This window comes from Osmia lignaria, chromosome 12 (genome assembly GCF_051020975.1).
Source record: "Osmia lignaria lignaria isolate PbOS001 chromosome 12, iyOsmLign1, whole genome shotgun sequence".
Lineage (NCBI taxonomy): Eukaryota > Metazoa > Arthropoda > Insecta > Hymenoptera > Megachilidae > Osmia > Osmia lignaria.
In genome coordinates this window covers 4,563,282-4,579,588 of record NC_135043.1, presented here as the reverse complement: position 1 = coordinate 4,579,588, position 16,307 = coordinate 4,563,282, and the positions used below count along the sequence as shown (strand labels likewise).

Here is a 16,307-nt window from a genome sequence, read left to right as displayed (position 1 = left end):
ATACCCGTCTAACGTTTCCTCTTACTCTTGTATCGTCTCTCCCTTCTGTTTGTATATCTAGCGCAAACACTGAAACTTTTCTATCTCTATTGTATTTTTAACCCGAGTGTAACTGTTGAACGCTTCCTGGCGATAAAAAATTAGCTCTTCTTCGAACTACCATCTCTCTGTTTGAATAACAGAAAATGGCAGCGGAATAATCGCGATCCATTTCCGTATCTGGAAAGGGAAATGGTAATTTCGATGGTGTTTACACACTTTGTATTCCAAATGAAGGGTAAGAAATTCGCGAAAAATGGGGAACGTTAATGAATAACAGAGGTGTCTTATTAAAATCCTGAATGCAAGAGTAGGCGTTTGAAGAATGTTAACGAGCAGATACGAGATATTCTCTCGTAAATTTCTATCAAACGGTGGATCAATATTTCATCTGCACCGATGCATTCGCATTGGCTCCATTTAATTTTAATAATTGATTAGAAGCGAACGATGTTTCCAATAATTCAAGCACCATTTCAATTTTGATTATATTCGTAGGAAATGTACGCGGAGTTAAATTACAAACGTAATCAATCGAAATTGTTTTCCAGAATAATTATTTGCGTTTGAACTAATTTTCAACTAGTGATTGCTATTTACCAGCTAATTAGAGAGGGGTTTCGAAGAACTCCCTGTTTCATGATTAGATTCGCGTTAAGAAAAGGGGAAATTCCCGTTTCATAGGGGTAAACATTTCCTAATAATCTGCGACACCTCTCGGAGACGTGTCCGGTTGATTTATAATGGGTGGTAATGTTGACACGCTTCGATCGAGGTATACTTGGATTCCTCCTTTGTGATACGTTCAGATAATCCGGTACGTGATCTATAATGCTTGCATACTGATGAATACGCGTTGTATACGGGTTCAGCGGATCGGCCGGATGCCGATGGAGAAATATAATTCGTGAAAATTCCTTCCTCGAGGGAATAGAAATTTTCCTTTCTCCCCGGAAAATCGACAAAATACTTGCCGGTGAAATTAAAATTAATAACTGTTCTCTGATAAAATTAAAAGTTATCTGTCGACTTTAATCAACGCGCGAACATTTACGTCGTTTTGTCCTGCACCCGTGTAGATGAGGGTGAATTAATTGTCTACTCATACGCGGACTTATTCTACTAGCTACGCGTCTGACCACGATCTTGGCCGTACCATTTGTCTTGCGAGATATCATCGTTTCACCGACTGTCTGTGCACCGTGCACACACCACCCTATTCCCCTGGCCCATTACTGAATCACGTTTGATGTCAACGCATTTGTCTCTTTACTTCGAGGTAATCCGTCCGCCGGTAACTTCATTTATTCTACAAACACCACACACGCCGTAGAATCATCCCGTTTGCCACCTGATTTATCATTTCATTGTGCAAAAGTGTATTTCACACTTTACGCTGTCCCCTTTTTCTCTTTGTTCTTTATTCGAACGTTTTAACCGGCCGAAGAGAATCGATGACGTGGTGAAAAAATTCATTGGAATTTTCATCGTCGGTAATGGTACGCTTTTAACTGAAAAATCTGCTTCGATGCTAGACAAAGGGATTCCGACCGACCGTGTAACGAGTTTGTTACACTACGCACGTTAGTGTAATGAAGTTTTCCCCCTCGGTCTGGCCGCATTACGAAAAGCTCGCGTGCGTTTCCTACGTACACGCGCCAATCTGCTTCCTGCAGAGGCGATAAGTTCTGTTAAACTACCGTGTAATGCTGCCGTATTATCAGAGAAACGATGGCGGACTCGGGAGAACGTATAGTACGGTTACCGCGGTTACATCAAGGCGTCGAATAAATTCTGTTATTTTTTAAATGCTCGTTACATTTCATCGTTCCAAAAGAACCTTGTTATTTCTCCGTTAAACATTTTCCTTAAAATTCATCCTCAAAACAAAATTTCGATTTCGCAGAATCAATAGCATTTCTCAAGATCTTATCAAATTTGTATCGGTAATTTCCCATGTATTATCATTATTGTCCATCATCCGAAGCTATAATAAATTCCTTCGGAAATCCTCTACCTATTTCGAATATTACTCCCTCGAGCCATCCAATGGAGTATCTTCAGCAAAACATTCTCTCAGGTATTTCGACTCGAAATTCAGGAAAATCCCCGAAACTAGCGTTAGGAGAAATGAAAGAAGCAGGACAAGGAGGATCGGGAATGAAGGGTACAGGTGGAAGCACATAATGGCGGGAAGAGTTGTGTAAGCAGGCTCAGAGTGATCCAGGGGTCCCTGTAGCTAGGCTGGAAAGGAAACATCGTAAACCGTGAGGAGTTAATAGGTCGAACAAACTCCTGGGGGAACCGCGACCCCGGGGGAAATTTATTTCCGTTGCAGTCTGTCCGTCATAGATCACGGTGAAATCGTCCGCGAAGATTTAAGTGTTCGCTCTTCGACCGGGCTATCGCCCGGCCAGAATTTTCCTTCAAATTTCACGCGGACAGCGAAACGTTTCCGATCAGCTGAGCCGCCGAGTTTTCCCTCTCGGATGGCAAGGATCCAGCCTAAAAAGGGGAGTTAGACGGAACCACGGGGAGCATTCATTGATTTTATCGAGCCAGGAAGTCCGTGAAGAAGCTACAAACTAGATTTTCCTCGTAACCGTTCGAATTTATCTTTACGGTCATGGAATGCTCGAGTTGCTTTCGAATAAGATCTTTCCACGCGATCCTATTCACTCCGCGTCTCTCGAACCAAGGGAGAATATATTTCCTTTTTTCCAAAGCGTTGCGCCCGACGACCTAACCGCGTTGTGATATCGATCCTTCGAGACGGACCAGGAGGAATCGTCAGGCAGCGATCGGTGATTTCGGTAACCTCGCGACTGAACAGCTCTCGTCGCGCAACCAGGCAATAGCTAACTATTTTCCGAGGGAAATTCCAGCTGCGCGACGAAAGCCAGGGCTTTTTTTCCGGATCTCAAGCTTTGAACAGCTTTAGAGGGTAGCGAGAGAGGGTTCGATGGAGATGACTCCGAGGCTGGCGTCGATTTAAAGCCTCGTGATTCCGATCTTCTTTCAGATTATTCGAAACTGATACTGGAAACGAAAGTCCTGGTTGAAAGCTTGATACCGTGATGAAATATCGAAGTGTCGTTCTGTCGAATAACCGAGTCGGGTTACTGAATTTCTACGTACCGTCGCTTCATCGATATATCTTTTTTTTTACTTAAATTTCATTCAAATTTTTTATTTATTTATTTACTTTCGTAAACGGGTAAAACCCTTTTTACACAGAATATATGATATGTAGAAACTGCAGATATGTAGAAATGTAGATGATATATAGAAATATGTAGAATATTTGAATTTTATTGACATAGATTAATTCTGAATTAACCTAAGCTTGTAAAACGCTGTAATGTGTTAATTAGTAGAGAAAGCAGCCTTCGTGGTCTCTTAAACTGTCCATAATTCAAATTGTAATACGAAGGAAATTAAATTACACGGTAAATTTAATTTGAATGGACGAATGTTCGCGTCGTTACTCTGCAATTTACCTTTCATCGCCATGTAAAACGAAACTTATGAATTTACCAGAAAAATTTCATGCGTTACTTCGAAATTACATTCTGTTCGCAATCTGTGTAAAATGTAATCATCCAATATTGCATAATCAAATATTTCAATCAATATCGATGAAATCAATGCTCGTTATCATCGATGTCAGTTTAATCAAACATTCCTGTAAAATTATTACATATTGTCAGGTAGTTAACGCGTGAATCGAGGTATTAACAAATCTACAAAACGTAGAACGAATTATTTAACATTCGTTGGTAATTAAACCAACGTTCGAGTGAACTGGTTAATTACAGATTTGATAAATGAATTTCATTTGTTTAAAATTTATTTTTCTAAGACCTTTGAAATTTATAAATGCAATTAACGTGTCTCTGGTCTACGTTCGCGCGATAATTTCAAAGAAAATCGTGTAAGCGGATCCGGAAACGCCGTAGTGAACTGTCCCTTCGGTTCTTAAGCCATTTGAGACAGGTGTTCCGAACGACGTGCGCTAGCACCGGAGCAAACAGACCCGAAAGGGCGCGTTTCCAACAGTGTTTCAGCCACGACACGAACCGACGATCTACTACCCATCGTCTTTTACAATGTAAACCTAGTCCAGTGTGCTCGTGGCTGGCGAACACGTCGTTTACGTCATCGATCATGCACAGTTCTGATGCCTTGTTCAATTGTTAGTACCGTTACTTAGCTATCCGTACCATGTATATACCTTAGCAAAGATATATTCCTCGATTCTTTCACCTTGATTGAATTTTCAAGTTATATATTTTTTTTTTTTTTTTCAATTTTATTCTACATTCTTCAGACTCGAAAAGAGTGATCGACAGATCCATGAATTTGGCAGGTAGAAGCATCGACAAAGTCAGTTTTACAAGTACAAGTAGAAATGAATAATAGCGACTTGGAAAAGTAAATAATCGGCCATTTATCAATCGCGTACGATACGGAAGCCAGTCATTTCGAGAGGATTAATTGAAATCGATCGGTCGAACGCGGAATATTTTGTCCATGAGTTTGATCCGAACCGCCCGCTTCCGGTTCGAGCCTCTCGCAAATGTTTCATCCAGATAGCGCTTTAATTTAGACCCGTTCAGTGCAATCTGGCCCGGCCTCGCGGCAATGAAAAGCGAAAAAAATCACGAGAGAAAGATGGAATTCCAGTTTGAAAAAGGTGCAGCCTCGTTACGCGATAAAAGCGCCAGATAAAAGAAACGTGTTCAGTTGGTTCCGTGTGTTGGGCAGCAACTACGAAAGGAGTGGTTTCAAATGACGATGCTACAAATTTTTTATTCCCTGACGACGCTAATTGGCGTTCACAGAGGATGCTGCGCCAGTCAGAAGAAGGCTAGCAGAGTAATAAATAACCGAGAGTGATGCAAATGGGAATATAATTACACAGAAGCATCGAAATACAATCCAATTTATTGCGTAAGAACTTTAAATTGTCAAGAACTTTCGAGTCTCATTGAAAATTATGTCCCTCTTTCTGAAGGATTTCTGATACTTCTTAATCGAATATTTAAACTTGCGAATTTTGTATTTTGTAATAATAAAAAAAAAAACAAAAAGTTGGGCAAGAGCAATTCGATGTTTTGTTCTCTACTAATTTTTATAGACTTCGTTAGGCGGAAACGAGAGCTTTCTCGACCGGATGTTTCGCGGTTATAATTTTCTTCGAATGGGTTTCGAACTTGCGAAAAAGAGAGACAGATAACAGGTACTTGACACGTCGATTGAAATCGACTTCGTTCGCGTAGTATTTGCGAAAAATTTGATTCTCAGCCAGCATCGATCCCGCTGGTATCGGTAAGTGTTCGACGAAAGATTGATACGATCTCGAAGCGTATCAATCTGTCGTGGAAAAATATTGGAATCCTCGCGATTTTATTGTTACACCGTTTTCAGAATTATGGAATATACGAGCTGTATTTTACTATTTTTCTTTCGAACGGTTGCCATGAAATAAATTTTCAAGGTAAAAAAATTCTGTCGAATCTACGCGATTCATTGAAAATCGAATTAATCGTTGCAATGAAAAATTTCACTGTGCAAATTCAAAAGACCGTAGAACTAAATTAATTGCAGCTATGTCTGTTCCGTGGAAGGAAATATTTCAAGTAAATAGGGAAACTTAAAATCAGCCGAGTAATTATTCATCGTTAGTTAGATTTCAGGGGTAATTTCATTCGAAAGCTCCTCGTCTGTGCGTCGACCGAGTGCACTACCATTTAAGGTGGCACATTCGTCGTTTCCGGTTCACGGTGGCGTCCGAGTTGGCCGGAAGCCCTTCAATTACCTCTCGCACTCTTACGTAATAGCGGTGTTTCCTTAATTAGCCGCAGAGAGACAGGTGGAGGAGTGCCTTACCGGTAGCAAAGAGGTTCGGGGTCGGGTCACGTTGTGCTGGGTGTACAGGATGCATGAGGCGGGAAACGTGAGCGTCCCGGCGGCCACCATGTAACCGCTAAGGGCCACGATGATCCTCGTAGGCTCGCGCACCAGATGGATCATGGGTAACCGAACCAGGAAGCACCAGGCCCCGGTCGACAGCAACGTGCATGCCATGGTAAAGAGGAACGTGCCGGTGAAGAACAGGTAGAAGCTTGTGAACGACGCGCTCTCTTGGTGAACCTGCTCACGTGAAATTTGTCCTTTTTAACTCTAAAAGTAATGGCTACAGTTACCCGTCATTAACCTTCGGAGGAAAGGTTTTTATTCAAAAATTTATGTGCCCGAAAAGAAAATTGAAAGAGAAAAAATGTCACGCGAATTCGAAAACGGACAGACGACAATTCGGAGCGTTTCCTCAGCGAATGAAAACCGAATACATTAGGCGAAGTAATGCAGTTCGCACATAAATTAACATACGCCAGCGGTTGGAATCGCCATCGTTCCTGAAAGCTCCTTAAACTTTCAATGGGCCGCGAAAACTTCTCGACGAAATGAAAACTTCTTCTACACCGTGGATCGTCTTCCTTTATTCTTGCGAGGCTTATTACGAGTTGGTTAAAGTACATTCTGAAAAGATCGGACTTATCTCCGATCCGTTCGATCGGTTCCCCTCTTTGAATTGCATGCGCCATGAAAATTTGACGCGGTATAAAGAAAACTCCATTATTTCCAGTTTCCGTTTCGTTTTAATGTTACATTTATTCGTGAATAAAAAGTGGCAGCTTTTTAATGCCGAATGTGTTTTTGCGTTTTGTAAATGGAAGTTGAAAAACAATGTTGTATAGACTAGGTCACGAGGAACCAGATATTTAAATATTTTTTAAAAGCTAAAAAATTGGTGTATGACAGTTATAGTCGGACGAGTAGTATAGGTATACGCTGAAGCGCGGTCGGGCAAGTAGTATAGACCAGCGCATAGTCAGCCGAGCCGGTATACGTGAACAATTTTGAACTTTTCTTTTTTACCTAAATTACTTTATTCTTTTGTAAACACACACAGATTGAAATGACAGAATAATATTAGAAAAAACTTAAATTTAGTTCTGTAATAAGTTTCTTCGAAGAAAATTATGTCTGAAACCGACAGAAGGTCTTTTAAGGAAACGAGTTATTTTCTCCTGTCATTCATCGTGGACAAACAGTTAATTGGGCTCGATTAATTCTGTAGTAAACGATATCGAGCCAAGTAGTACATATCGTGGCTCAAGTAGCTTCGTATCGATCTCTAAGCGAACAACACGCGTTCCTGTGTGCGTTAAGCTGTTATGTTGCGTTTATGGGTATTTGACATTGATTTCGATTCGCCAGAATTAGATTAGCAGGCAGAGGGGTGGTGAGAAGCAGCGGTGTTTCCGAGTGTAGGAAACGCATACAATGGAAACAGGATCCCGCTAAGACGTTGAACGTCCATGAGTGCGCTGGCAGCAGCTGCAGCTCGTCAAATATTTAGCAGACGCTAAGTACTAAGTTTACGTTCCACCTGTTACAATCGTACTTACAGCTGCGTTGATGTAATGAACCGGATCGATTCGAAACTCAACCATCTGGATCTTTTTTTTAAAACCTTTCCCCTTGTGTAACCTGGGGTCACACTCGTGCTGCAACTTAAAATTCAAATTTTCCTTCCCAATACGAATTTTTTTATTTCGAATTTTAATTGTAATTTGCATATTGAACGTAGAAACATAGAAGGTCCAACGAATGTTCAAAATGGTAATAAAACTAAAAAGCTTAAACTTCAAAATTCTCTGAGGCTCAGAATATTTCGAAATCGATTTCGAATTTTATATGCAACAATTCAATAAATCGTAGGAAACGGTGACTGTAACAATGCAACATTCAACGAATCGTGCCATTATAATGGTACAAAAGAGAAGGATTGGAAGGATTTCGGGTCTGACGTTCGTTGGCGCCGGAACGACTTTTCCGAAACGCGATCAATGAGATTGAGATCAACGAGGCAAACTGATAAGGTCGTTTCACAGATGAACGATCAAGCACGGCAGGGCCCTTTTGAGGAGCGTGCTCAGACTGCACGCAGTATCCAATTATAGTTCGCGCATGGCGTATCCGTTCGATGAGATAGGCTTTGTCGCGTCGCGCGGATTCTCCCGAGACACGGCACCCTCGTTAATTATTAATCACCAACGGGTTATCGAGCGCTAATGACTAGCCCGTGATGAAAAACCGACCAGATAGGAAGCTTCTACTTATCTTAGATTCGAAGAAAGTTCTTCAACGGAATCCACCGTTCCCCTCGTGATTTCAAGTTCTCCTTGACTGTGAAACTTTTCGTATCGAGATGAAAATTGTTGAACAATTCGCTCAAAATGGTAATTAAAATCGAAAACCTTCGAAGGTTTCACAGCAGAATATCAAATTTATTCCAAACAGAAATTCAATGCAATTTTCCTTGATTTCAGTAAACGCAATATTCCATAAACGAGTAACAAAACACCCTTTACCTATTGCCCTGCGAGTCATTTTATAATTAGTTGAATTTAAATTCAATGCCCGGGGAAGTGATCTAATAGAAAGTCATTAATAATAAATAGAATCTATATTTTCGCTCGGTGATTCGAAATTTATAAACAGATGCGAGAAAATTGATAAACGCGTTACGGGTATGGAACAAGGTATGACGTTCGCGTCGTTATTAATTTATCTCAATTAGTAAGCTGCCAACGTTACGTTGACCCAGCGATATCGTTATTATATTCCCGTCGTTCTCGTCGTCTTTGCCGACGATGTTATTGCTATTGCCGGTGTAGTATAATCGCAGTGCTGGAGATATTATGCTATCCCTGGAAATGTGTATATGTGCATATATCACGATGCATTTAGGTGCATTGCGTTGCAACCGAATTTGCTATGTGAACGCATCGTTAAGCTGCGATCTTAGATAAGCTTAGATATACTCAAAATTATCAGGAAACAAGCTTATTCCTCTTTGTTAGAAAGATTTTCGTTCCTAGAACTGCGAAACGCTTCGGTTGTCGGTTTAACTAATAACGAGAGCCGTCGGTGATTTATTTCAGGTGTTAGCACCGTTTTAGAGGAGAATGAAAATTCGATTTCTAGAGCAGGAAAATGAAATGTAACTTCGCGTATGGCGTGTTTTTCGACGACTAGTAATTGAAAGTATCGCGAAATAACCGGCGTTTTCGTTGATACATAGCGAGAATGGAATTTCAATATTTCGCTTGACACTTGGAGAGTTTGTTGGGAATTTATATCGAACGATGTATGCCGCGGAGTGTCAGAATTGATTAAAATTACAACATCGGTCAAGAGATAAAGAAATAAACGCTAGAAAAGTGATATGTCGAAAATACTTTGGGTGTTATTTGTATTCGTGTACATTCATGTACGCCAAAAAAGGATGTGTTAACGTTATAAGAATACAAGGGATGAAAATTAAAATCGTACGAAACAAGTGGTTGAAAACTTCGGAAACCGGTCACTGTAATTTTACCCGCATGTCATTATAATTTTCATTCGTTACGAAAGTAATTACCAGCCGTAATGTGTCTCGTTGAATCAAGGAAACCACGAAACCTTGAAGCGTGGGAATTAGTCTTTTCAAATATTTGCTCGGCTAGCTCCGTGTCTTCATTAAAACACGTGCAGAAGCTTGCTAATGAATTTCTTTCAACTACCTTATTACAAAAAAATATTTCAATCTTTCTGTTGGCAATATCGATATTCTACAGGAATTATTAGTCCATAAAAAAGATTGTCAATGTTTGATTAGTTGTTGAATGATTGCAAAAATAAATTAAATCGAAAGACAGAATCCCCGCAAATATTGAAATACCAATTCCAGCAGCTTTTATGAAATATAGTTTACTCTTTTGAAAGTGCAACACGTTAACCTGCTAAAACCGCAGTTGTGTATGATACAAGCTAATATTTTAAAGTGATGAATTTCTGTTCTGCACATGCTGTTGGTAGTAAAAATTTCAATTTACCCTCATCGAAACGGAATAACAAAAAACCAAATCCACCCCACAAAGATACCATTGAAAGTGAAAAAAACAAGCCATTAACAAGAGTCTAGTTAGTTTCTGTCGCCATTCGTCAACCTGGACAAACTCGAAAAACATCTAAATACCGTCCGCGCATCGTTTATCAACGATAAGATCGTGGTTGAAGCGGTCGCAGTAGGGGTTCGAATGACGAACGAGGGTTGGCCCGACCCGGTGAGTGACAATTAACGAACGATTATTAAAGCATCCTCTTATCGCGGTAATTGCGCGGAATAAATCCAGCCAGCGACCAAACGACGCGACGACGAGGATGTCGTCGCTGCAATTTTCTAGCTCGACGACTCTCCGGATGACGATACTCTCTCTCTCTCTTCCTCTTTGGTCCAATCCCAAACTGTCTCTTAGCCAACACGCTACACGATAATCTTTTTATCCGACCTGCCGTTAATCGCAGATCGATTTTGCACCCTTCCAAAGCGGTTGTTGCATCGCGTTTCTGGATTAAGGATTAAGGACACGTGTCAGGGGGATGGGCTGGCCGAAATTGGTGACAGGACATCGTAAGGGGTTGTAAGCAGATCCGACAGGCTTCTGTTCCTTCGGCCAAAGCTTTTTGCGAGCAGACGACTTTGTCGGAATTGGAAGAGACTGATCGGTAATGGGCTGACTTGTCTCGTCCAATTTATTTTCCGTTTCGTTTGAAGCTTCGAGAGAGACGTGGTTTTTCGTTTTTTAAATTCAGGTATTTGTTATTGTTTTTGAAATGTCTATGTTTTCCAATAGATTTACACGAATATCAAAACCATCGTCGGATAAAGTTTCGTTAGAATAACAAACTTTATTCCTCTAGAATTGTTGTCATTTTACAGACAGAGAAAATCCAGTGAAAACAAAGGATTATTTCCCGAAGCGTTCAACTGAATTTCATTTCAGCCGGAGCTTTCAATGTTTCCGAAATTAATTAACGCTCACCAAGTCATTTACAATGGTTAAATTGAATTTTTCATCACGATCAGACTAGCCCCGTCCGCGAACAATGCAATCCACGGTGTCGATAACAATGGTTGATCGTTCATGGGTTCGCTGTACCGCTCGTGGCAACAATCAATCTCATCAGATGGCTCGTCTCATTGTCTAATAACAATCATTTACGCTGCCGACGCGATTAATCAGCGGCTTAATAATCCTGCAAACACGACTACATCGATTCCGAATCATCAACGTTCCATCTCCGTTTAAACATTTATTCGTCTACGCTAAATTACTTACTACTGGGTGTTCCTAACGTTTCGACGAAAAATTTTCAAAATTTCGATATCAATGTTGAAATATCTAGAATCTTCCCTTATCTTTCATTTTCTTTTTAATTCCACGTATCTGTAAAGAATTCATAGAGGGCATAAAATATTGCGAAAATTTTTTCCGAGAAAACCTGCATAAACAGCGTCCATATATTTATTCACAGTGCACGAAACGTTTTACCTTTGCTACAAAGTTATTTCGCATTTACGTTTCAGGAACGTCGGGTATAATCGAGTCCACCGGCGACCATTTTGCTCGGAAACATTTTCATTTTCGCATCTTTCCTGGCAACACGTGTCCCGATAATATTTCCGGGCTGCGTGCGCTAATGGTCGATCGATTTTCGAGTTCTTTTTAATGCATAAATCATCCCGACCCGCTGACGACGATCTATCGCTGCAAAATGGACCGTGTTTTTTCTTCTTTAACCAAACTGACCGTTCATTATCGTCGGCCGATTTTTAAACAAATTTTTTGGGCGCAAAAATACAAATGGGAAAATCTGAATAATTATCAGGAAAATTAAATTTAAACGTAATTAGGTCTATTAGGAAATTTCTATGTCTCGTTTCGTCAAATTCTCCTAATGACGAAATTGAACGGAGACACCGGGAAAGACATTTCCCACTGACAAGAACAAACCTACTTCGATGATGAGCACTAATTATCGATCTATTCGGGGCTTCCAAACCGATCACGTATGCGGCTGAGATTGGACGGCATTGTCGAACACGCGTTCTTGCATTCGACACGTGCTCCAATAATCTTTTCGCTCGAGCGGCATTAACCGATGGCAGACGGTGCAACCCTTCGCTGTCAAACGGATTAATTTCGATACGTTATCGATACAATATCGACAGTTCTAGAACGTTTATATATCTTACTCTCTAACAATATCGTGTTTCATTTTGCCACGAAATTCGGAAGAAAATAAAATGTACAAACATGTATTCTCTAGAGTAATTGTAAAGAAATGCAACAGATTATCGAAAATGTTAATTCACGATAATACCTTTTCGTATTTTACGTCCAAGTAATTATTCATCGATAACAAAGGATCGTTAGCCGGAGTGGCACTCGTGGAAATAAGCATTTCACGAGGTAACGAGCATTTTCAGTAATAATGTCGCGCGATTGTTCCCTCGTCGTTTATCTCCGTTCTAATTGAAATCACTCGTTAAGGCTCGTTTCGATACGGTTTTATGAGAATCGATGTATAGCGGTTTCACGTTCCGTAATCGAACGTTCGCGCGTATTATTCGATCGACGCGACGAGTGGAAAGGAGACGAACGTGAACGATGTCTACCAATTACCGGAAGCTCGAAGTGGGCTCAAGGAAAATTAACGATTCGATAAGTTTTCGAGCACCGTGTCATATAATTTCTTCTGGTTAATGCTCACCGACGACCAGCCTGATGAATTCAAACTCGAAAACACTTCTAATTGTCGCTGGTATCATTATAATGATACGTCGAATTCGGGTAAGTGGTGATTTTACGTCAGAAAGTTGAAAGGTATATATAAATTTTAATTAAAGAAGGAAGAAATCCATTTGGAAATTTGCTTGCTTAACAAAAGAAAATGAAAATTTCGTTTCCGGTAATCGTGTAGTAAAACTTCCATCGAGTCTCAGGTTAATGGCCGATCGAATTTACAAGCGCGATATGTGGAGAGCCACGAAGCCAGGAAGGAAGGAAGGAAGGAAGGAAGGAAACGGGGCACGGTCAGTGTCATTTCCGGAACGAATATACGAGGGGACTGACCGGTGTATGCCGCCGATAATTGCTGTTCCTACACAACCGGAAAACACGTGAGACCATTCGCTTGCAGCCACGTTGCGATTAATTTATTCATCGAACGCGATCGGGTCATAGTGAACAAGCAATTTTAACAAACTTCCTTGATTAATTTTCATAGAAAAATAATCGTTACCTCTGTACAAATGAATGAATTTTCAAATCATATTCATCGATGCATACATGTTCGTTTTAAATCGTTCTTTTTTTATCATTCAAGAGAGACCGAAACGCATGAATAAAAGTTAAATAAATGGATGGATGGACTGCATTAAATCGGATAAGAAACGTGAGATACCGTGATTTCATTCACGTTTATCGAACGTCTGTTAATTATTTCGCGGCTCGTTATCGCGATACTTTTCAAACGGAATGATTCCCGACACAGCAGCCAGCGAAATTCCAATCAATTCCTACCGCGGCACGGCAAATCCGATGATTTTAATAATCGTTTAAAATAATGACATTAATTCGTACGGGACAGCCGTCGAATATCGTTGCGGTCCGAACGTCACGTCCCTCGTCCGTCGAAAAATATTATCTCTCTCCCTATTTCGCCTTCCGTCTGTAGTATTAAAGCGAATCGTTCTGAAAAAATACACGAATATTTGCCATTTTATTTTTAATTAGGCACAAAAATTTATCATTTCAAATTCGTATATGATCGTATATTTAATAAAAATTAATAGGAATCAAATTTCTATTTAATTAATTAATCTCTCCTTTAGTTGAAAATATTAACCAAAGGAAAAGGAAACTTTTAACAGCTGCATAACGAAGAAACTTCTTCCTTTCTACTGAACTTTCTTCGTCAAAATGATCGCAACTTAGTAATCCACGTATACCTAGCCTTAAGCAAACAACAGGGATCACGTGCGCCTATCCCAGGATGGATGCTAGCCCGAATTATTTTTTCCCTTGGTTTGCAAAAAATTTATGCAATCAACAGGATTAACTTTTTAATTAATCCCAGCCGTTGCTTTACGGTTATTTCGCAGGTATTGAATCGAGGGTGGAAATGAACTGAACGAGAAGGGGCATAGAGGGGGTGCGAAATTCAGCTCGATCATTAAATGAAACCCGCGAATCGATCTGCCTAACAATGTCCAAAAGCCCGAGTAATCCAATCCGGGGGATATTACTGGAGAACGAAACCCGTGTAAGAAAATAATGCTGTCTGCTCGTCAAAGCGGAAGATTACGCGTTACATCGTGAAATAGAGTCGACTGTGGAGCGGGTTTGCCGGCTATTATTTCGTGAAATTTCGATGGACTGGACGCGGCTAAGACCGTGAAAGGAAAATTGATTTTCGAGGATAAGCCCTGATACGGATTTGCCGCGAAAGGAAGCGGAAAAAGAAGAACTGGCCCGGTTCGTGAGATCTTCTACCTCGAGTGTTATCTCCGTGTTAAGTAGTCCTGCGGGTACAGCCGAAAAGATAAGAGACTTTTCCTTGAGGCGGTTGTAATCGTGAGAAATTTGAGGAAATCTTATCCGGAACACCGGACTGATATAAATTCTTCTTCTCTAAGAGCAATTTAAAAATAAAAGAAAAATGTCAGATCTTGAAAATTGAAATTGAGATCATTTTTATTGCGTTGTTCCTTTGAAGTGTTCAATATTCGCATCGAGAATTGTTTCCTAGATCCATATTCAACTGGTTGGATTTAAGAACCACCTGATTTCTCCAATTATATTCCAGAGATTGTACATGTTTCATGATACATAGTGGTTCGTGTAATGTATTAGCTAGGAGCCATCTTCCAAGCACTGCTACCACCCACGTTCGTATTCTGAGACACGTGCATGTCATGTCAGCTCGATACATCAGGAATTATGTTCGTATATCCTTCAACCCCTTACGTGGATATATGTACAGAGGCATGTCATACTGTAACTCCTCATCAGGAATATAGCTTGAACTTATGTCCCTTGTAATTGAACCGAACATAGTAATTAATATAATACGTATGATGATTATGGATTCTAATAGTTTTGTTTTTCAATAAAATTCGGCGATCATAATTAAGGATGAATTTCAATTACACCTAAGAAGGTGAATACTCCGTTGATGATTCAGAATCCCTTGACGTTAATTCCTCACGAGCGAGGCGGTCGTTGAGAAAGGCGGCGATTACGCGATTATTAATGCGACTGCTATTTATCGCCCGCGTGATCGATGGCTATGAATAACGGCGTGTATCTTTTCAGAAAATCTGGCGTGTACGACGGGACGCTAGGAGAACGAGGCCGTTGAACGTTGCCGAGGTAAAAGGGAAAAGGAAGTGGCCACGATGTTGGCGATTGATGATTACGTGCTTTGAAATGTAAGTGCAAAAAATTTGTTGAGTATTACCCAAAGGGTTGAGGTTGGTTTACTTGATTTATCGATTCCTCCACATGGAACTCGACCACCGGACTTATTTCATTTTATCAAGCTGACAACCTGAACCCTCGAAATTTCCAACAGCTCGAAAGCTTTTATTTGTTTTAAAATTTAGTTCGAACAAAAATTTGAAAAACAATCTCATGCATCGGTCCGGTAATAAAGCATCGCAAAGAATTTCATAAATAATAAAAATCTGAATAGAAGGGAATAATGTACGTAGCAGAAATTCTCTACATTGAACGTTATGACCATCGTTAATACCGTGCTAGCCACGTATCAACGAATCGTCGCCAACATGGTTGATACGGCATCAAGCGTGTGTCACGCGCGAACATTACACGATCGCACGCGACTCAACAACGCGCTTTTCCATTGGATCTGGCATTACGAAACAATCCCGTGGAACGCGATTTTTTTTTTTTTTTTCTTTCTTTTTTCTGTTCGCCGCGAAACCGTACAAAATCGGTTCGCGTGTCATAGGTTGCCGACCCGGTGAGCTCGCGACACTCTCGTGTCCCGACGTATTAACCCCGAAACCGAAACTCATACACGCGCGTTCGCCTATGTATCTCAATTCTATTCAACACGTTTACGTCCAACAGATTTGACGCCAGTTTGAAGCTGAAAATCACTAGGTTTTTCAATTAAGAGAAGGACAAAAGCTGGACAATTTAGTTTAGAGTTGTTTTAACTACTATGCATTAAAGTAACATTCTTCTTCCAAAAGGAAAAACATTTATCTATAAATAATACTTTCATAAAATTGTATAAATTTTTGAAAGAGATACTAAATTATTAATAGACCTCCGGTTTGC

General features: G+C 40.3%; 1 protein-coding gene across 3 annotated transcripts in view; it reads left to right on the top strand.

The window, feature by feature from the left end:
• Positions 1–16,307, top strand: part of Dhit (regulator of G protein signaling double hit) — a 48,411-nt gene that overhangs the window by 3,789 nt on the left and 28,315 nt on the right. For 2 of the 3 annotated variants that reach the window (XM_034320966.2, XM_076691109.1), the window contains exons 1-2: positions 12,580–12,788; positions 15,315–15,430. In XM_034320966.2, the coding sequence (XP_034176857.2) occupies positions 12,723–12,788; positions 15,315–15,430 (182 nt within the window). In that variant the 5' untranslated portion in view covers positions 12,580–12,722. Of the gene's footprint in view, positions 1–12,579; positions 12,789–15,314; positions 15,431–16,307 lie in introns of those variants that run through there. The other variant, XM_034320967.2, reaches the window with a different exon arrangement.